Raw genomic sequence first — 23,302 nt, forward strand, 5'->3', positions numbered from 1 at the left:
TGCCCAAGTTCCTTCCCGACTCTGTTTGTAAACACATGGTTTGTTTCTGGTAGATGGCACTAAGAAACTGTTCACCGTAATGCAAGAGATTCAGGTGAGTAATGACAGAAAGACAGATGAACAGATTCATGATACTGAGGATGTGACTGAGGATGGACAGATTTGATGAAAAATTGGTCACGAAAGTCTCCCGCACCTTTAAACTCTTAACCTACCAGTGAACCTATTAACCTGGGGGAGGGGTACCCACTGACAGACCCCAGGGAGAACATCCAGACTAAACCCTAAAGGCCCTTGAACTGAACCCAGTGCAGCAGATTAGGAACCACTGCAAATGTTCTGTAGAGTTTGGAACCCTGAGTAATTAATGAACACTGTAATTAATGAACAATGCCTCTCTGCAAACTCTGCGTTTGCTTCCGTAGTTCATTGTGTTTTGTAGTTTTTTGTGGATGCTGGTCTTTTGTAGTTTTTATGGATGCTGGTCTTCAGCTCAGGTAGTTTGCTCACCTGTACAGATGGTGGATGTTCCTTACGGTTCCTCTGTACAGGTTCGATATAAATGAGGTCCGTGACAGCGTAAATACGTCACATGCCAAGAAAACAAATGCAGAGCTTCGATGCTCTGGGACATTTTTTTCTTAACCATGTGATTTTTGAAACATCACTCAGCCAAAAAAAGTCACCCTTAAAAGAGGAGTATTTGACAATGGTTGGAGGTTGGGCTGCTAAGAACCGGTCCTAAAGCCATTGTAATGCATCTGTACGTTCAGAACCGACTCATCCGAACACACTGGACCGTGACTCCGACTCCAGGGTCAAACTAATCATGTGTAGACATTAGCTCAGTCACAGCCACAACTCTACATTAGTACAGAGACGAACGTCTGCAGCCAGTCACTGAGGTGGGCGTTACCTTCCTCTGCTTCATGTGATTGGACCAAAAAAACAAACACACACATCAAATACAACAGTAAAAACCAGGCTGTGAACATGTGGAACTGTAACTTCTGGAGCCGTCAACTCAGTAAACACTGGTACAGATATCACCAACTTTCACAAACAGTAGGTCACAAATGAAAAACGGAATACTCTGGAGTCCGTTTAAAGGTACAGTGTGTAACTGCCATACCCACAGTGGCAGCAAATACAGGAAGTAATATAAAGACAGTATGAGTTCTCTGTTCTGGTGTTTCGTTTACCTAACAGCACGCACTTTGGGACAAAAAACCTTGGCTGTATCTGTAGTGATTTTGGAATACTTTTGCCGCGTTTCCACTATGTGGCACCGGCTCGACTCGACTCAGCCTTTTTGTGTTTCCATTACGAAAAAGGACCTGGAATCTGGTACCCGGTACTAGTTTTTTGGTATCACCTCCGCCAAGGTTCCAGGACTGGGGACCAGATACTAATGCTGCGTTCCAGGCTCATTTTTGAGCCCGTAGGTCATGACTTCAAACCACGACTCACGACTTTGTAGGGTTCCAGGCAAGTCACGTCCAAACTGCCTGAGCGCAAGGAATTGTAGTAGCTAGATGTAAACAAACCAACATAGTGGACCGTATGTTATGTTCATTTATAGTCATTTCTATCGCTAAAGGTGTTTGTTCTTTGCTTATTTGAGGGAAACAGAGGTGGAAAAATGGTACATAAGGCAAGAGAAGCTGTTCTACCTTTGATGTTATTTGTATATTTGGATTCATATTTGGTATTAATTTATCCTTGCACTCATTGGACTGAAACACTAGAGCAGCTGCTGATTATGCAGAACATTTGCAGATAAATAATATCAGAGTAATACCTTGTTTCAATAAACAATCTGCATAAACACCACAGCCACAGGGGGGGGGGCACCATTGCTACGTGACGTCAGAGCTCAGAACTGGGAGAACATGGATCTAGTACGAGTTCATGGGTGGGAAGTCACAGGTTTGACTGACATTCCAGAGCATTTTCACTGGTAGAAGGTTGGAAAAACACCAGTTACGTGTGGACTGGAACACAGCATAAAATGTGACGTGTAAATACTGCAGACCACTGATTGGTCAGAGTTGTCTTTGTGACCCGCCCTTTTACAAAAAACAGATGTGGAAGCTTACAGTAAATATGTTGGTAGGGTAATCCACATGATGACAGTCCAAAAAACTACACCATTCAGTCAGGAGATTCAGTCTTTGGTGGATGATGTAAAAATTCAGCATGAGTTTGATGAGACAACACACAATGAGTGAGTTTATCAGCATCTCTCTGAGCAGATGACACAGAAGTAACCCACCACATCACTATGATGATCAGGTACTGTAAAGCTGGCAGTATCCTGTAATGGAAACGGTCTGGAATAGCACCTGGTACCAGAGTCGAGTCGAGTCGAGTCGGTTCCATGTAGTGCAAACGCAGCATTTGTTCCCATAACCGGCCCAAATGGAGCACCTCAACTACTCTGTCATCACTTCCATCAAGTGACGATGTAAGTGTAAAAAATAAAAACATTCATGAACTGAACGTGAACAGATTTCAGACATTATTTGTCACGTGGATGTCATAAAAGAACATGGTTTTGTTTTTTGTAGTTCAACTGTTTTTGGTGATGAGATGATTGTTGTCGTTCATTTTGCTCTCATTAAAACGGTCGAAATAAAATCTCTAATGTTAATGTCCTTTTAGGGATTCGGTGTCTATTCTTTTGTCAAGTGTTTTTTTAAGAATGATTCCAGAGGGTGAGGTAGAAGCAGGGGTAGAGGTCAGGGTCGAGGTAGAACCAGGGGAAGGGGTCAGGGTAGGGGTCAGGGTAGGGGTGGAGGTAGAAGCAGGGGTAGGGGTCAGGGTAGGGGTCAGGGTTGAGGTCGAGGTAGGGGTCAGGGTGGGGGTGGGGGTGGAGGTAGAAGCAGGGGAAGGGGTCAGGGTAGGGGTCAGGGTCGAGGGAGAACCAGGGGTAGCGGTCAAGGTAGGGGTCAAGGTAGGAGTAGAGGTAGGGGTCGAGTGCAGCACAGTTATATACCTGGGGATGCGGTCCATAACTAATGTAACTAATGCTGGTGTAAAACGAAAGTGAAACTTTACATACTTTCAATGTCCAACTCCCAGGTTCTATTTCTCTGTTATTCAGCGAGCGAGTGTGTGTGTGTGAGAGAGAGTGAGAGAGAGAGAGAGAGAGAGAGAGAGAGAGAGAGAGAGAGAGAGAGAGAGAGAGAGAGCGAGAGCTAGTGTAAGTGTTTTAGAACTACCGTAGTTCATAGAAACCAAACAACGTTCGTCTTATCAGTGTCTTTCACTGGGACCTGATGTGATCCCAAACTGGACTGTAATGATGGTGGAGGGTCTGCAGTCTCTTCCTTCCAGGTTCACATCATATTTCTTTTTTTTTTTCTTTTTAATCTTATATCAGCTGCTATGGACTCTATGCACAGCCTCACTACTTCCTGAACTTCAGGTGGTTCCTTTATTTCCTGTCTTTCATTATTGGACACAATGATTAATCCAGGTGTGTGTGCTAGTTCTTGTTGTGACTACTGATTAATTCGACACACCTGGATTAATCAGTGTGTCCAGTAATGAAAGACAGGAAATAAAGGACCCACCTGAAGTTCAGGAAGTAGTGGGACTGTGCATAGAGTCCATTTCATATTTCTGGGTCAATGTGCACTCCTTTAATATGTCCGTGTGGAACTTGTGCGAATTTAAAGTTCTGCATCGAACGATGTCTTTCGTTCCTTTTTCTTTTTCTCATCATTCTGTGCCGTTTGGGTACAGCTGTGTACCAAACTGAACAGGTGTGTACCGAAAAGGTTCAGTTCAGTATGTGGACCGTTACAGGCCTAATATTTAAACAGGTTTTTCTAGTTTAATGTAATGGAATAGTTTTTTTTGACTGATTGAGCGCTATTTTATTCAATTATAATCAATAATTAGATTCATTATCGGAAAGAACTCTATAAAAATCTTACACACTGTACCTTTAAAGAGATGCAAATATTTCATCTTAAATCAATCATCTCAGTCGATTACAGATAAATATAGTGAAGTTTTAGGAAAGTGCAATGAAAATACAGGATGTGGGAAAACATTAGACAGATTTATGTGTTTTTATGTCTAAGAACAAAGGTTGGATGTTTGGGACTTACCTTCAATCTGTTCCCTGCAGAACACACAGACATAAAAAAATCAATAATCAGACTTACAGTGGCTTTGAATGCAGCTCAACGGGGCGTTCACTTACACGTCCTCAGTGTCCGACATGACGGCAGGAGACTGAAAAACCTGTGGAAAGACCACACACACACACACACACACACACACACACACACACACACACACACACACACACACACACGTCAGTCACACACTAACTCTGTCCTCTTCACTTGGGTCTTTTCATCTTTAGTCCTGCCTTCATGTGTTCTGGGAATTATGGTAAATACCAGTTACAAACTTAAAAACTGTACATGAACGCCTCATCACATCGTATTTTCCACTGGAGAACTGGGAAAATGACCTTTGACCTTTCCAGTAACAGAGCAATAAGAGGTTCATTGTACGTAAATAATGGTTTTATTCATGTTCTGCGGCTGTTACCTGATGATTTTACACATGTATCATTTACACAATTTACAAAAACAAACAAACAAACAAACAAAATACAAAGTGTTGTATCCGATGAATGAACTCATCCAAAACAGTTCTACTCTGGTATCAGGTCACCATAAAATGTGTTTCAGACATTTTCCATGTTGCTACAACAAACTAAACCACTTGTTTACCCACCTGCTTTACCACCTATCTGCACCACATTTATATTCCTGGACAGTTCAATGTATAGATGTGTTTTCCACTACAGTTATAGAGGTCTGTTGAGGACGAGAGAGAGGGAAAAGAAAGGAGAAGCGAACTGAACTCCTGAATTGGTGAGTTGTATTGCTGTTGCCGTTAGCCTATTGCTATTGTCCGTTGTATTTCACAGTGCACTGCTCTGATTGCTGCTGCTATATGATGACTAATGTGTCTATATGTCTGTAAAATGCATGGACTTGGTGTATTTAACTGTGCCACAGTCACTAGTTAGCGCTTAGTGTGAGTAGACGCTAGTTAGCGCTTAGCGATAGTGGACGCTAGTTAGCGCTTAGCAATAGCAGATGCCAGTTAGCACTTAGCGTTAGTGGACACTAGTTAGCACTTGGCATTAGTGGACGCTAGTTAGCGTTTAGCGTTAGTGGATGCGAGTTAGTGCTAGGTGTTAGCGGACGTTAGTTAGCGCTTAGCGTTAGCGGACCCTAGTTAACGCTTGGTGTTTGTGCTAGCTTCATAGCTGGTAGCGTTAGCATGCTAAACCGGAAGTGCTATCCACTAAACCAGAGGTACTCTTCACAATAAAACCTGTTTAATGTTTACTACGGACAGAAGTGACCATGCATTGGGAATATTAATTAAGTTCTGTATATTTAAAGGGAAATTCTGCACTTTTGATTCCTTTGGAGAATGAATTTGATGTCAGGACTGGATACAGCTGTAGATTTGTGATTTATTTGTGATTTATCTGAATATGTTTGGTTTGATTAACCTTATCAAAGAGTGAATGTAATTAAAGTCGGCTTTGCGAATCGATTCAGAATCAATTCATTAATTAAAAAACATCCTGCATCAATTCAAACTTGATTCACAACAGACGAATGAACTGAAAGAATCTAGTTGGTTAAAAGAATCGAACTTCCATCACTAAATTTACAACCAAATGTGTGTAAATCCAAACTAATGCTGTTGATTAGAAAATGTAATTCTTCAGTTGTATCATTAAAGCCACACTTTCCTTTAGGTTTATTGACACAATTACTTTGGATTTATTAGTAAGTTATTTTTGCAATTAACTGCAACATCCATTTACATTTAAATGACCATATTTCGTGGAATGAGTTACATAACATTTTTAACAAAATCCAACAAATTCCAATGTTTTCTTTCTTAGAATGAAGCTGTGTAGCACACAAAATGAAGAAACTGGATGTAAGGGCAGTCAAAAGACAAAAGCACAGCAGGAGCTAACAGCAGCGGGGAGGAGTTTCCTGACAGGGAAAACTCTGGGCAGAGTTAACCCACTGTGGGCGGGGTTAACCCACTGTGGGCAGAGTTTACCCACTGTGGGCAGAGTTAACCCACTGTGGGCAGGGACGCTGTTAATGACCGTCTGAGCTTCTGGGATTCTTCGAGTCTCCAGGGGCACAAGTATAGAATTAAGCGGGTAACCCCACACTGTAAAAAAATCTGTAATTGAACAGAATTTTCACTGTTTATTTAACAGATTTTTCCTGTATTTTTAAGATACAAGAAAATATCAATGAAATGACAAAAATAGACTGTGATTTTACATGTCAAATGTAAAATAACATGAAAAATACAGTTAAAACACAATTACTAATGTATCGTAATTTCACAAATATTTCTTTTCTAGTCATGAGATTAAACTGTACAAGTTTAATACTGTAAAAAAATAAATAAATAAAACGAGATAAAATTACTGACAATTAACCGTGAAATAAGTATTTGTTCTGTAAGTTTAACAAGACTTGTTTGTTAATTGACAAATATCTTGTGTAATTACGGGAGGTTTCACAACAAAAATGTTGAATAAATGTGTTTTTGTGAATGTATAACATGTATAAGCACTGATAAACTGTCCAAATACAGTTTTTATCAGTGGATTGTACAACTTAGTCTCATTGAAAATTATTTATATATATATTTATAGGTACTTTGATTGTTTCAATATATGTAAATATTCTTTATTAAACATTAAAAAGTCAAAAAAATATGCAAAATCTCATGTAAAGTTAGGGCAAAAAACTGTATTTTGCTTATGGAAAATTACCATATTTTTATGAGATGATTATTTTCTGTTATTTTACAGTATTTTTTTGGCACCCCTGCTGCCGGAAAATTACCGTTTTTTTATGGATGATTTGCTGATATGTATGATTTGAATGTAACTGTTTGCGTTTCTGTGTCTTTATGAAACACTTCATATCACGGTTACTGTGACCAAAATTATCACAGTTACCATTATTATCGCGATATTGTTGCAATTGTGCTCAAAATGTTCAAAAAGTACCAATACACACACTGAAATAATTTAACCAAGAAAAAAAAATAGATAAAAAAATAAAAATAAAATAATCGGCACAATGTACCCTCTGATGCAGAAACTTATATTGAATATTATTAAATATTAAATATTAACCCTTAGTGGTCTGAGTCTGTTTTGTCCATTTTTCAGTCCTTTTGATTTTGCCTTTATATACTATATAAACAAATGTTTACTATACCCATGTTTGGGATCTTTTTTCAGCGCAACTTCATCTATATCATCTGCCTATTATTTTTTTCACTTCAACCTACTATAAAAACATAAAAGGACAGAAAACACACAAAAAATATATAAAATCCGATTTGAAAAATGTATATACTTTATTTATGGAAGTAAATCTGTATCATTAGATTTTGAATTATAAAAGCCATTGAATTTCTAGTGCTGAATTTTTGGTAAGTGGTAAATGGACTGAACTTATATGGTGCATTTCATGGTGCCCAAAGCGCTTTACAATTCCTCACATTTGCCCATTCACACACACATTCATACACCAGTGGGCGGCTGCTGCCATGCAAGGCGCTGTCTGGCCCCACTGGGAGCAATTTAGGGTTCAGTGTCTTGCCCAAGGACACTTCGACACATGGAGAGTCAGAGCCAGGATTCAAACCGCCGACCCTTATGTCATTGGACGACCCGCTCTACAAACTGAGCCACAGCCGAATTTTTTGCACCTGAAGTTTTTAAATTCTAAATTTATGAACAAAGTTGCATTCAGAGACAAACAATGCAGATACTTAAATTTAGTGCAAAAAAAATCCAGATAATTAATTTCATTGCAAAAAAAAATTCAGATACTTAATTTCAGCGCAAAAAAAAAAAAAAAAAAAAATCAGCGCTAGAAATTCAATGGCTTTTATAAATCAAAATCTAATGACACAGATTTATTTCCATATTTATTGCATAAATAACACACGGATGCTTAACGAACCTTTTCAAAGACTTTAAAAGTGAATCTTGGTTCCAAATATTAGGTATATAAAATCAAAATTGTAATAAATTTAAACTATACTCAAATATTTGACATAAAAGCAGATCTTTACATAGGCGTTTTCTTCAGAAAAGTGCGGTAATCAAACACAGTTATCATGATAATTATAATTTAAACGGTAATACTAACTGTCTGCAATTTTACTGCGGTTTATGGTTATACCGGTAATCGTTACATCCCTACACTTTTACTTTCCTTGTGTTTGGACGGTGCTGAACTCATAAAGCTGCCTTTGTCTTCGGTTGGTTCATCCTCTGAACTGCAGCAGCAGCTGTGCTCTGGTATGTTCTTATGACAGTAAAGGCTTCTAAATTTTGTGCAGCTCTGAATCATGTCGATGGAATCTTTGACGGCAGCTGGTGTTGGAGTGTTTAGAGGCGCTCGCAGAACAAAAGTGAAAAAAAAAAAAAACAACAGTCAGGTGTCAAAGTGCAGACAGATAAGGACGCAGCTGCATGTGGAGGAAAGAGGTTTGGAAAAGGAGAAATATGGGACTCATGTAACCCATAAAGACCCAGCGTTTCACCTGTGGCACTTGTATTCGGACTCATTCAGTCGAGTCTCTGCGTCTGAGATAAATAGACCGATAAAGGAACCAGAACCATGTCCATCATCCCAGTCCATTCCTGCTTTTCTTTTAACCGTTGTCAAAAATGGGTTTGTATGAGTTTATAACAAACACAAGCTTTGGTCACCAAAGTTCAACTGGTTAATTCAGCAGTCATCACACTGAACTCTGCAGGACTCAACCACATGGAAGAATTAACCATGTATAATAAGTACTGTACTGTAGGGAGGCCCAGAGGGGACAATAGGCCAAAAAATTATCCACTACAAGAAAAAAAACGGAGACTGTGATTTATTTAAAAAGAAGTATGTGCCCCTTAAATAAAAATACACTTGCATAAAATAAACTCCTAAATAAAATAAAAATAAATCTCCTAAAAAAAAAAATTAATAAAAAATTAATTTATACAAAGAAATAAACTTGTGAGATTTTTGTTTAAAATAAAATAATCTCCTCAAATAAAATACTTATACAAAAAAAAGTGTCAAAATAAAATTGAGTAACATAAAAATGTATACATTTATCAAAAAAAGAGTGTTTGAAAATATAAAACTTCATATGCCAAAAAAAAAGAAAGCCCCTTCACTTTTTAAATAAGGTTTATCAAAAAAAAAAGAAAGAAAGAAAGAAAGAAAAAAAACATCATCCACCTTTTCAGTTAAGGGGGCGCTGTTTACCCCAAAGGTCTCTACCTTTAAAATTAAGGCCACCACAAGAAATAAAAGCATAGGCTGAAAATGTTTAAGGCCTTCAGCTAATGTGGCTAATGCTAAGGAAGTAACCCAAAGGAAGTGGAGGTCGGTGCGCTAAAAATAAAGTTATTTTAAAAATATTTACATTAATATAGTTTTCAAAGCGATTAGATGATTAAATAAGGTTTCTGTGTCTGTTTAAAGTTAGGGTTTGTACTGGGTGTTAAATGGTTAAGAGTAGGGTAAGGGTATGGGGGGAGGGTAGTTTTCAGTGGTAAAGGGGCCTTGTGTGCACTGTGTGAAGGTTTATTGCTAAGCTAATGCTAACGCGAAAAGGTGACAGCAACTTTGTGAACTTTTTTGGAATTACACGCAATTGAAGCCATTTCAGTGTTTGTTGCTGCTGTGGCCGGAATTTAAAAAAAACCTGGGAGACGGTTTGGTTTAGGTTTGGGTTTGGTTTGTAAATAAATGGACTGTTTGTAAACAAATAGACTGTTTTGTAAACATATGGACTGTTTGTAAACAAATCGACTGGTTTGTCAACAAATGAACTGTTTGTAAACAGATGAAGTGTTTTGTAAATAAATTAAGTGTTTGTAAACAAATGGACTTTTTTGTCAGCAAATGAACTGTTTGTAAACAAATGGACTGTTTTGTAAATAAATGGACTATTTTGTAAAAAAAAATTTGAACTGTTTGTAAACAAACGAGCTGTTTGTAAACAAACAAGCTGTTCATAAACAAATGGACTGTCTGTAAATAAATGGACTATTTTGTAAACAAATGAACTGTAAACAAATTGACTGTAAAACAAACAAGCTGTTTGTAAACAAATATACTGTTTGTAAACAAATGAATTGTAAACGAATGAACTGTTTGTAAACAAATGGAGTGTTTGTAAATAAATGGAACTGTTTGTAAAAAGTGAACTGTTTGTAAATAAATGGACTGTTCGTAAATAAATGGACTGCTTGTAAACAAATGGAGTGTTTGTAAACAAATGTACTGTTTAATGTGACAAAAGTAGGTATTTTATTGTTATGTACATATGCTGTTGTCTATTAACAGAGAATACTGATAAATCAGTGGTCAAATCAGGCTGTTTGTAAACAAATGGACTGTTTGTTAACAAATGGAGTGTTTCTAAACAAATGGACTGCTTGTAAACAAATGGACTTTTGTAAACAAATGAACTGTTTGTCAACAAATGGACTGTTTGTAAATAAATAACTTTGTAAACAAATGGACCATTTGTAAACAAATGACTTTGTGTAAACAAATGGAGTGTCTGTAAACAAATGACTTTGTGTAAACAAATGGAGTGTTAGTAAACAGATGAATTGTTTGTAAACAAATGGAGTGTTAGTAAACAAATGGACTGTTTGTAAACAAATGGACTGTTTCTGGTGGAGTACACTTCGAAGGTGTTCACTGTGAGACAGAAGTGATTCCAGTGCATAATCACAGACAGACGAACAGATTCATCACACTGAGGTTTGACAGATCTGATGAAAAACTGGTGATGAAAGTCAAACACAGCTTTAATGAGCATCTACAGGATCAGTGAATGAAATACAGGAAAATACAAGATTTACACTGAAAAAATGCCAAATAAGGAGGACAAATTACAACCAATGGTGACAAATCACATCAGAAAAGTTAAATATAGATGTTGCGTGGGGCCATGACATCATGTGCTGTGTAACCCTGTTTGTGACTCCTTCAACCATTCGACACACCTGCTGATGATCAGATGAACCAGCCACCCTGATTGTCAGCCAGCTACAAAAGCCCGTCAGATGCAAACCCCCCCAGACCCAGACGCAGCAAACCACTCCAGACCCAGCTGAGCCTTAGGCTAGGAAGCTTCTTTCTTTTTGGTTGACATTTAAGTAATTTCTTTTAGTTTGGCCTGGGGTGGCCGGTGGTCAAACTTTTTATTTTAGATTGTGTTGAACAAGTTCTTTTCTGTTAGGGAGGGGGGGCAGCTTCTATGTCCCTATAGGGTGTGGCCTGCCTTCCCCCTCCATTTTATTTATTTTTGCCGGCACCTCCAGGTCTTTTTGGTTCATTGAGTTTATTTTCGGTATGTATTGCCTTTTGAGTTCATTATTTTTGTGAATGATTTCATTGCTAAGAATTGGGTTACTGTTGTTTAATTTGATTAATAAAACCCTTAAAGTCATTTAATTTCTATGGTGTCCTTTCTTTATGTTGGGGTCTCCGTTCCCTTTGAGCCGATTTACTTTCTTAGTAAAACACCTACAGTTTACAGGGTTCAGCCTCTGGGTTCAACACACACACGCACGCACACACACCAAGGTTATTATCGTTAACGAAAACGAACGAAATGACGAAAACTAAAATTGAAAAAAACATTTTCGTTAACTGAAATTAATAAAAACTCTAATTAAAAGAAAAAAACGATAACTAACTGAAACTGTATCGTGAGCTTACAAAACTAACTAAAACGTATACAAATTATGGATACAATTCCCTTCGTTTTCATCTTTGTCAATGTCGGATTGATATGAAATTAATTTATTTCGCTCCAGCAGTTTTAGCTGGTGACACCATACGACACTTCACAGTCTGTCATGTCTGGTCACTGGTGGTTTCCAGTTGTCTTCTGGTCCCCACTCTACCTGGAACATACAGACTAAAGCTGGGACACAGCAGCACAGTCCTGTCTGGGGTTTACTGTAGTGACACATGGGTCGGGTTTTTTTTGTTTTTTTTTGGCGTACTGTGTGTGTGCGTGAGTGACAGAGACAGAGCAGAGCTAAATGACAGCTTCAGACAAGACTAGCATCCAGGTTAAAACTGGAGAGTTTATCACCATGAAAAGGCCTTCCAAGCCCTGAACTGCACAGTTTAGAAGAGGAGAAAAGAGGAGGATGAAAACTAATCCAATTACAGAGGTATGGAACCTGTTAGAATGGTAAAAAACGTTTGATGTTACTAGCTACAGCTAGCTAAACTGAACTGAAGCAAAGTTGGCTAATAATGGAACTGCAGATGATTAAGAGATGAGAGATCTGCTAAGGTGTGGTTTACTGATGAGGAACTGGGTTATATATGTTTATAAGTGGTTTATATATGTTTCTGTCTGCTTTAACTGCTGGTTAGCTGGTTTATATATGTTTCTATCTGCTTTAACTGCTGGTTAGCTGGTTTATATATGTTTCTATCTGCTTTAACTGCTGGTTAGCTGGTTTATAATATGTTCCTATCTGCTTTAACTGCTGGTTAGCTGGTTTATAATATGTTCCTATCTGCTTTAACTGCTGGTTAGCTGGTTTATAATAGGTTCCTATCTGCTTTAACTGCTGGTTAGCTGGTTTATAATAGGTTCCTATCTGCTTTAACTGCTGGTTAGCTGGTTTATATATGTTCCTATCTGCTTTAACTGCTGGTTAGCTGGTTTATATATGTTTCTATCTGGTTTAACTGCTGGCTGCTTTGTGCATCTCCTCTCATGCTTTGCACATCTTCGCATTGTTTCACGTAAGTGACGTTGTGTATGGATTGCACCCCCCCTCAACCTGCTATAGGGAATTTATACATTGTACGGTACATTGTGTCTCTGCTCAGTCCATGAGCCGCCCTAACCCGACCCCCAAATAAAGTGTCCAGGGTAACCCATATCCACGCCTCACTAATTTCTTTGAATAGGATGATGAGGAAGATAAAATATAGGAAATAACTAAAACTAATACTAAAACTAAACTAAACTAAACTAAAACTAAGCATTCAGAAAAAAACGATAACTAATAAAAACTAACAAACCTGCTCTAAAAACTAATTAAAACTAACTGAATAAGAGAAAAAAAAGTCAAAACTAATTAAAACTAAACTATAATTAAAAATCCAAAACTATTATAACCTTGACACACACACAGACACACACACACACACACACACACACACACACACACACACACACACACAGTGATTAGTACCAACCATAAAGATGGAGACGTGTTAGATTTATACAGATATCCAGGTGTGTGTGTGTGTGTACACAGCTGACCGCTGCAGTTTGTCATACTTTTGTATTTTTGCTCAGTGAACAGACTACTGAAAACAGTAAGATCATTGGACCAATATTCTGTCAGATATTAGTAATTTTTAATACAATATCCTTATAATCATGTTGCTATGTCCAGAATGCTTTGGCGGTGACTGTTGGACAAATGTGGTACAACATGTACAAATACACAACAGTACTACTCAGTACTCAGCTGTTGAAAGATGTCGAAGGATGTCAAAGGATGTTGAAGGATGCTCAGGTCTGAATTGAGGTCTGTGAGTTTGGGGGGGGGGGGGTGTCTGGCACATTGTTTGTCTGTCCGTCTGTATGTGCAAAAAGTTTGCTGTGGACTGAAGGCTGAGGGTTTTCAAGTGTGTGCACGTTCTGTTTTTCTATTGTAATTGAGGTGTCCTTGAATGAAACCTGTGGTAAATAAAGATCCATTTGTGTTTGAACATCAGGGACGTGTGTGTGTGTTCTGCACATTCTAACCTTAACGCCATTCTATAATACTTAGAAGTCCAAGTTATGACCTCAGATACCTTTTATATATCGTTACAAAATAATTTTTAAAGTCTACTGTAGATTTAGTTGACTAAATTTTGTACGATATTTAGCCTCGGACACGAACAACCAATCACTGTCCCATTCCCACCTCTGAGCTGTTTTAGCTCAACCTGTGGACCTGCACTAACCCCTGCACCGCCCACAGAAAGGTCCCCGGATGGAGTGGAACCGTGGCGCTAACCCCTGCACCGCCCACAGAAAGGTCCCCGGATGGAGTGGAACCTTGATGCTAACCCCCACACCGCCCACAGAAAGGTCCCCGGTTGGAGTGGAACCTTGGCGCTAATCCCTGCACTGCCCACAGAAAGGTCCCCGGTTGGAGTGGAACCTTGGCGCTAACCCCTGCACCGCGTCAATGACAGGATGAACATTTACCGTCTGACATGTTGTCCTCAAACTGTCCACAATGAAATCCTAGTCAAAGGACCTTCAGGCCTTCCATCCCATCTCTTCTGATTTCAGATCGTACATTTATAGGGGAACCTTCAAACCCTTGATGGATGATGGGATGCCTTGGACCCCCAGTGTGTTCCACAGATGGTTCTACAGATGTCTGTGTGTGTTCTGTCTCACTTTGAATTCCTGTATATTTATATTTATTTAGGCCGTGTCTTTGAATGACTCCTTCACACTTTGCCGTGGGCACAGCTGCAAAGGACTCCGAGGATTAGTCCTGGATCGGATTTCGACCCATCAGCTCAGGAACAGTGTCCAAATAGCTGCTTTAATCCCCCGGCCGGGTCCGGTGGGAGGTCCCTTGGCATGTGACGGCCAACCAGCATCAGCACCAACAAACAGCCTGTGTGATGGTCTTAGAGCTGACGGCGACCTCACCTCTCTGTGTTCACATTCAGTCAGCACATGCCGACGCTTCAGCGCTCTGTATATTTAGTGACGGTGGCTTCGTTTGTTGTGTTGGGCGCTGAGGAGTCTGAAAATATATGTGTGGACACAGACAGTGAACGGTCACTATCTGAAAACCGCATCTTTAAAATGTTGGCCTTGTTTTCAGACGGTCCGTAGAGGTGTAGCAGTTTAAAGTTCAACAATCCACCAGGACAGGGGTGTCAAACTCATTTTAGTTCAGTTCCACATTCAGCCTAATCTGATCTAAAGTGGGCCAGACCAGTAAAATAATATAAATAATAAGATATGAACTTATAAATAATATCAACACCAAAGTTTACTCTGTGTTTTTGAGTGAAAAAAGTTAAATTCTGTAATGAAAATGTTTACATCTATGAACTGTACTTGAACATAACATGAACAAATATGAACAACCTGTAAATTCTTAAGAAAAATAAGTGCAATTTTAACAATATTACGCCTCAGTTTATCATTTATACATGTGCATCACAACTTACAGATCACAGTGGATCTACAAATACACAAAATATTTACGAACAGGCAGAATATTGGTACAATTCTACATACATCTCTTAAGAAATTTCATATTGCTTATACTTGTTCAGGTTATTCACATTTTTTTGTACAATGATAGTCTGTAAATATAAACATTTTTGTGCAATTTTACTTTTTTACACTAAAAAAAAAAAATTGCGTTTTTTCAGTATTTTTAGGTTGTTATGATTGTATTTTACTGGTTCTGACCCACTTCAGATTGAATTGACCTACAATGATTTTCACATCCTTGATTGTTAATATCTTCATTATAACTTTTGCATTTCACAAATTCATCCGAGGGGCCAGACTGACCCTTTGGCAGGCCGATTTCGGCCCCCAGGCTGCATGTTTGACACATGTGCACCAGGAGGTTGAACCTTAAAGACCCAAACAGCCAATGACGACCAAACCCATCCACAGAAGGAACCGTTTAACTCCTGTTGATCCACTAATCCGATCAATCCATGTCAATAATTGGTGTAAAATAAAGTTCTTCATCTTTTCATGGTCATCAGATATGACCATATTTGGACGTTCAGAGGCTCCGTAGTTACCGTGGAAACACCGTCATCTTTTACAACAGGGCTGTCAATAGGGATGGGAATCGAGAACCGGTTCTTTGTGAGAACCGGATCCCAGTAGCTCGATTCCTTGGAATCGTTTGCCTGCCATTTTAACCATTCTGCTTATCAATTCCGCCTTCGTTGCACATGCGCAATGACATCACGTGTACGCTGCATTGTTTTGGTCAGAACATAACCAACATGGAGTTGAGGTAGAAACGGTCCAAACAGACCACACCAGGTCCAAACAGACCACACCAGGTCCACTTGAACACTGTCAGAGCTTCCATTTCTTCTAAAGGGTGGAATCCCTCCAATCTACTCAAACATTTGTCCACGTGGGATTCATTTGATTTGCTACTTAGTGGTGCTTGTGAATCTAGCGGCAGAGTGAACACCAGGCCGTCATCCTGGCCCTGTTCCGGTTCCAGTGTGGGCAACAAACGTCGTATCCTCTCAAATACAAGTCACTGAAGGTAGGGGAAAGGAAATGAGGTGCACAACAACGGGAGATGGGCCGAGTCGAACTGGTTCCACATAGTGGAAATGCAGCAATAGAGGAATTAGTTAAGAGTCTGTAGTTTCACTTTCACTGTACAACCCGCCCCCCCGCCCAAGCCGGGCCCAGCATCACCTGTTATTATTATTTGTGCATACTGTATATGTTATATTTTCTGTGCAGATGGAAATATATAAGACAGTTAATGCAAACACACAGCTGCATTGTGGACCAACTGTGGGCGTGTCCGGGACCTGTGGTTGACCCCAGCTTCCAGTGCATTCCATTGGTCTAGACCATCAGTAATAAAAGCATCCATCACAGACTCCAACGGTTTAAACCACTGGACCGGTTTAATTATAGATAGGAGCCAAAAAGGATTAAAAACTGGACTAAACTGCAGAATGTATCTGTTTAACAAGTTTAAAGTCAGTATCTAATATAGTTTCTCTATATGTGGGTCTGTCCATGAAACTGGGTTTATTTTAGTATCTGTCACTGTTCCATCTGTTTAGAACCAATAATAAAAGGTAAATGTAGATATATTTACCCCAGGATGGACCTAATGATGACCTCAGAGAAATGAGCCATCCCATAATTAATGAATTTATAATCAAATATAATCAAATCCATAAATAGGACTCAAATATGTTCTCCAACACTGATTCAGCAGTAAAACCCATGGAGTTGAATCAACGACAGAAGGTGGAGGTGCTTGTTTTTATGTTCAGTTAATGACATCTTTGCTGAAAAAGTCACTTTTTCTTCAGTTTTCTTTGTTGTAAAATAATAACCTTTGATTTTACTCTGAGTTTTCATGAACATCTACATGATCAGTGAATTAAATACAGGTTAAAAATCCCTGATCTGCACTGAAAAAATGCCAAATACAGACGATTATGTAATAATAAATGACTTAAGAGGGGCCATAAACGTACCCTGGGTCTTTAAGGGTTAAGGAGGAGAACAAACGGCTTCACATCTCATGGATTCAAGTACACAAAAACACACAAACACACACACAAAAAAAAAAACAGTCTGCAGCATCATCAACATGTGGAAAACCTGAACCGTGAAACATGCAGCTGCAAATGTTCTTCTCACATCAGCAAATATGGATAATAAAAACCAAAAACACTTCAAAAGCAGATCAAACATGTGACAGTCAGTGTGGATGGAACCAGTGTCAGAGTCTGTGCACGGCTGGAGTTCCCAGTCCACCTTTAGAATTCAAAGAAGCTGGAAGCCCCAGTCCACTTTAAGAGTTCAAAGAAGCTGGAGGTCCCAGTCCACCTTAAGAGTTCAAAGAAGATGAAAATCCACCACTTCGAACAGAACCAAACCCATATATTTATCCGACACAGGATCTGAATGGACCTGTTCATCTGGAAACTTTGGAAACCTGCTTTAAACAGACGTTCATTAAACAGTCCATCCCAGAACCGACACCATAAGTTCATCATTTACCACAGAGAGTCTGGAAACAGAGCCCAATATCAACCAGGTATGTTCAACAAAACACACAGCACACAAAACACATGTGTTAAATAGGTCCAACATGAACCGAACCAGTCTGGTGTTTTCAGATCCAACAGAACACAACGCAGCAAAAACACAGCTATGATGGAGTCAAATAAAAACACCTTAAACAAAAACACCTGAAATAAACACCCCTTAAATACACAGACCTTAAACAAAAACACCTTAAATACACAGACCTTAAATAAACTCACCTTAAATAAACACACCTTAAAATAAACACACCTTAAACAAACACACCTTAAATAAACTCACCTTAAACAAACTCACCTTAAACAAACTCATCTTAAATAAACTCACCTTAAAATAAACACACCTTAAATAAACTCACCTTAAAATAAACACACCTTAAATAAACTCACCTTAAACAAACTCACCTTAAATAAACTCACCTTAAATAAACACACCTTAAAATAAACACACTATAAATAAACTCACCTTAAACAAACTCACCTTAAATAAACTCACCTTAAATAAACACACCTTAAAATAAACACACTATAAATAAACACACCTTAAATAAACTCCACCTGTTCCAACCTGACAATTTATGTTGAAAATAGGAACCAACTATCGATAACTTTTCAGGCCCTGATGAAAAATGACTCTGAACAGTGGAAATAAAGACACTGGAGTAAATAAATACATTTTCTTAAAATGTTGGAGTCACAAATTTTTTCCCAGTGTGACAAAGTAGACTTAAAAAGGTCTGAAAAAGTTTGACATGTAACTTGTAGGAACCCTGACAGTAGGACTGGTACTGGTGCAGTAGGACCAGTACTGGTGCAGTAGGACCGATACAGTAGGACCTGTACAGTAGGACTGGTGCTGGTGCTGTAGGATGGATACCAGTACAGTAGGACTGGTGCTGGTGCTGTAGGACTGATACCAGTACAGTCGGACCGATACCAGTACAGTAGGACCAGTACAGTAGGACTGGTGCTGGTGCTGTAGGACAGATACCAGTACAGTAGGACTGGTGCTGCAGAATGGATACCAGTACAGTAGGACTGGTGCAGTAGGACTGGTGCAGTAGGACTGGTACCGGTGCTATAGGACTGATACCAGTACAGTAGGACCAATAGCAGTACAGTAGGACCAGTGCAGTAGGACTGCTACTGGTACAGTAGGATCGGTACCGGTGCAGTAAGACCGGTACTGGTGCTGTAGGACTAGTGTAGTAGGACCTGTACCAGTACAGTAGGACCGATATCAGTACAGTAGGACCGGTGCAGTAGGACTGGTACCAGTAAAGAAGTACCAGTACAGTAGGACCGGTACCAGTTCAGCGGTACTGATGCAGTAGTACTGATGCAGCAGCAGTACTGATGCAGTTGTACTGATGCAGTTGTAGTGATGCAGTAGTACTAGTACAGTGGTGTTGTGTGCAGAGGTACGTACCTGTGGGAGGTAGAGCAGCTCCTAACACGGTGAAGACGACGTGTGTCCGTCTGTCCGTCACTCCCAGACCTGGTCCTGCTGTTATAGAGAAACCTGATCCTGTCAGCTCCTGATTGGCTGACAGATGACAGTGAGGCATGTGTGTGTGTGTGTGTGTGTGTGTGTGTGTGACCCTGCAGAAGGAGATGGATGAAATGGTGTGGATTGAAGAGGAGGCTCTGGTTTTGGAAAAGGAGCAGCTGAGAAGCCTGTGTTTCTAAATTTACCCATGAGGGCATTAGCCATCGCACTGGCATGTGGACAATGGAGGCAGACACTGAGTGTGTGTGTGTGTTTGAGTCCAGCTATAATAACTGAGCTGCTCCCACTCCCAGCTCTTATCACCATCATGTCACTGTCCCACAGGATGAAGGTCCAAAGCATCAGTTTCAACAGTCAAGGCTGAAAAAGTGCAAAACCTGAGGAGGAATTAGACAAAAAAAAAACCCTCACACATTATAAGTGATGGGGGGGTTCCAGGGGGTGGAGCCAAGCAAAATTAACATTATAAATGCATCAAATCACATCAAACTGAAAGAAAATGAAGATCAGTTGAATCTAGGACATTAACTGAAAAGTCGGTTTGTCGATGTGTCGACATCTGTGGCACAAGTCGACGTTACTTTGGAGGAGTCGACTACTCGTGTGTTATTCTCTCTCCCCCTTCCATCGCCCAACAGCATGTGAGCCGTCATTCAGCACATGTCGATACTCTCATCTCTTTACATGAAAACATGGAACACAGTGAGTGGTAGTGATGTGCGGATCAGCAGACCCGGGTCGGGTTGACGCAGGTCCAAAAAATGTCATTTTATTTGCGGGGCGGGTCAAAAAATTTTACAAAGTGGCTTAAAAAAGAAAAAGAAAAAAACCACGACCCACACATCACCATTGCAAGGCCAAGACTGAAGGAAGAAGACGACAGGGTAGGAACTAAACTGACTGTGAACTAGAAAAACTCTGGTCTCAGTAATGTTCTGTCAACCATGGAAGCACCACCGATACTGAAGAATACTGTGGACAGACAGTGTGTTTGGATTATTCTGTTCATTTATTTCATGAAGACAATGCACTCTTTTCTCTAAGATGCTGTGTGTCTTTTCTGCTGCAGTCTGAACCTTTTTCCCACTTTATGTTGTTTAGTTAAATGTAAAAGAAAATTCCAGGTGTTAGTCTACGTTTTATTTTGGTTCAATGTCTGAGAAGGACTGTTGATGCTTGTGTCTTAGTATTTTATTCTGCTCTGAACTGTACATTGTTAATGAATCATTCCACTCAAATCATTGGTGTTTACTCGTCTTTCAGAGAGGGGAAGCTCATTGTCGGCTTACATCAAAAAAATTGTCAAGTTAATTCAACATAAATTCAGTCCTCCGTTCCTTTTAAGAAAATAGTCAGTGACCTTATCGTACCAAGTAGGCATCTTTTCCAGGGACTGGACCAGTGTCCTCTCAGTGGCCAGCAGAGCTCGGCAGCTTAGATGGTCTTGGCCCATTGTGTTGAAGGTGTAGGACTGGAGCCTTTTTAAACTAGAGAAGTTCCTTTCTACACCTGCCCTTGGAGCTGCAATTGTTGCCACTAGTGACAACAGTTTGTATAACTGAGGCATTGGACTGCCAATTCCAGATCTTTTAGAAAAATCAAGAAATCACACAGTTTTCCCTGTTCCCCTGTAAGTCCTCATTCCAATACAGGACTTGAAGCTCAGACCGCAGTCTCCCTGAATCAAAATGTACACCATGTACCACCATGTACCATTCAGAAGACTCTGGAATGCCTCTTCTGGAAACACATCTCTCATATCAGCAAACTTCCCTGGATTGACTAACTCTAACAACTGCAAACTTTCCAAATTTGAAAAACGCAAAGGAATCTGCTCTATGAGACTATTAAGGATGGCCATGTACAGACTTCTGTAGTGCTCCTGGGGATCCTGTAATTGGGAAGTACAATGAGTGTGTTTTATTTACAGTGCAAAAAAATGAACAAGTCATTTCGTAGTGGTTTCTCTCTCCATTTCACAGCAGAATGCGTGATGGTATTAAACTGAACTCTGTCAAGTGAAGGAGTAGATCTCAAAATAGCTGTCAGTCAAACGGGATTCAGCCTTTCGACCGAACCTCCAATCAGCACGTGGAAGCTCAGCGTCCGGCCCGGCCGAGCTCCGCCCACAGCTCCATTCACCCCCAGAGACGCTGAGCATCCGGGGCAGGACAACATGGAGGCATTTATCCAATTACCATCCAGCTTTTTTTTTTTTTGGTACTTTATTTTTTATTGTTGTAATATAAAATACAAAACAAAAGAGAAACACGGTCACAGGTCACAGGTACATTCACACATTTACAGACTGTTTACTGTCCACAGATTGAATGAAAAGTCCCATTTTTCCAGTGCTTTACACCCTTATGTTGTTGTAGGTGGAGATTGTGTGTCATCATTTCCATTAAATGGATTTGGTTGACAATTTTTATCATCAAGGAAATTGAGGGAGGGTCCTTTTAAGCCAGTATTTGGTGATGGCTTTTTTGCCTGCGGCAACCAGTATTCTAAATAAATATATGTCTCTTTCCTGTAATTCCTCTGGAGGAATGCTAAAAAACAAAGTAGCCAATGACATATCAAAATGAACACCAAAAACTGAATACATCAACTTAATCATCTCTCCCCAAAAGCCAACAATACCAGGACAGGACCAGAATACATGTACTTGATCTGCCTCGAGTGAACCGCACTCCCTCCAGCAGGAAAAATGAACTCCAGAAGAATGTGATTTTCGTGCAGGTGTAATAAAGAAATGGACCAGACATTTCCAACAAAAATCCCTCCATGATAGTGAGTTTGTAGTACAGTTTTGAGACTTCCACACCTCTGACCATATCTCATTTGGTATTTCCTCTTGCAGGTCCCTCTCCCATTGTTTTTTTGCGTGAAAATATATCTCATTGTCTTTTGAATTCAAAGCTGTCTAAATTTTACCAGTGATGTTTTTGTTACTGGAACCTTTATAGGCTTCTACCAGTATTTGAATTAGGTGAGAGGGAGCCTGTGTCATAGAACATTGTATTTCCTTTACAAAGTAATCATGGAGTTGGAGATATCTGAAAAAATCATGTTTACCAAGTCCAAATTTGAGAGAAAGATTTTGAAAGCTGTCCATTTGTCCTTTTGAAAGTATCCTGCAGAAAGCAGTTAGACCATGTTTAGACCACTGTCTAAATCTGTAGTCATGTAGTGCAGGTTGGAAGTGCGGGTCACTCACAGGCCAGTTTAGGATCCTAATTTGTTTATGAAGACCAAATGTCTTGACCACTTGTAACCAAATTTTAATTGAGTTACATACACATAAATTGTCCAGCTGTAGGGCTGCTCTAGCGCAGTCCAGACAGCCAAGAATTGAAGGTAATGGAACTTCAGTGGAGGAAAACTCCGTGCCTTTTCATTTAGCCGTATAGGACTCACTACACCAAAGTACTAGTGATCTTACTTGGGCTGCGATCTAATAATGTTTAAGGCAAGGTAAGCCATGCCTCCCCTGTCCCTCGGCAACTGTAAAACAGAGAGCTTTATCCGTGGTCTTTTTGTTCCCCAAACAAATCTAGAAATATGCTTGTCCCATTCTCTGAATTGTTTCAGTGGAACCTCTTCTGGTAGAGCCATGAATAAATATAATAATTTAGGAAGGATTACCATTTTAATTGACCTTATTCTATCACCGATGTCTAGGGGAAGCAAAGCCCATCTTTCCAAATCCTTGTATATTTTTTTACTAATTTTTTCATAATTTGTAGCAAAGAGAGAGGTCAAGTCCCTTGGCAAGGACACACCTAAATATTGAATAAGGGATGAGTTCCAGTTAAATTTATATTTT

The 23,302-nt window shown here is 39.5% G+C and overlaps 1 protein-coding gene across 3 annotated transcripts in view; it reads right to left on the reverse strand.

Moving 5' to 3' along the window:
* Positions 1-19,509, reverse strand: part of LOC115417014 (troponin T, fast skeletal muscle isoforms-like) — a 34,155-nt gene extending 14,646 nt beyond the window's left edge. The window contains exons 1-3 of one of the 3 annotated variants that reach the window (XM_030130935.1): positions 19,393-19,509; positions 4,217-4,257; positions 4,122-4,135 (exon numbers count right to left, since the gene is read on the reverse strand). In XM_030130935.1, coding sequence (XP_029986795.1) covers positions 4,122-4,135; positions 4,217-4,236 — 34 coding nt within the window. In that variant the 5' untranslated portion in view covers positions 4,237-4,257; positions 19,393-19,509. The remainder of the gene's footprint in view (positions 1-4,121; positions 4,136-4,216; positions 4,258-19,392) is intronic. The other 2 variants (XM_030130936.1, XM_030130937.1) reach the window with 2 other exon arrangements.
* Between the last annotated feature and the right edge of the window lie 3,793 nt (positions 19,510-23,302).

The sequence above is a fragment of the Sphaeramia orbicularis genome, chromosome 3 (genome assembly GCF_902148855.1).
Source record: "Sphaeramia orbicularis chromosome 3, fSphaOr1.1, whole genome shotgun sequence".
NCBI lineage: Eukaryota > Metazoa > Chordata > Actinopteri > Kurtiformes > Apogonidae > Sphaeramia > Sphaeramia orbicularis.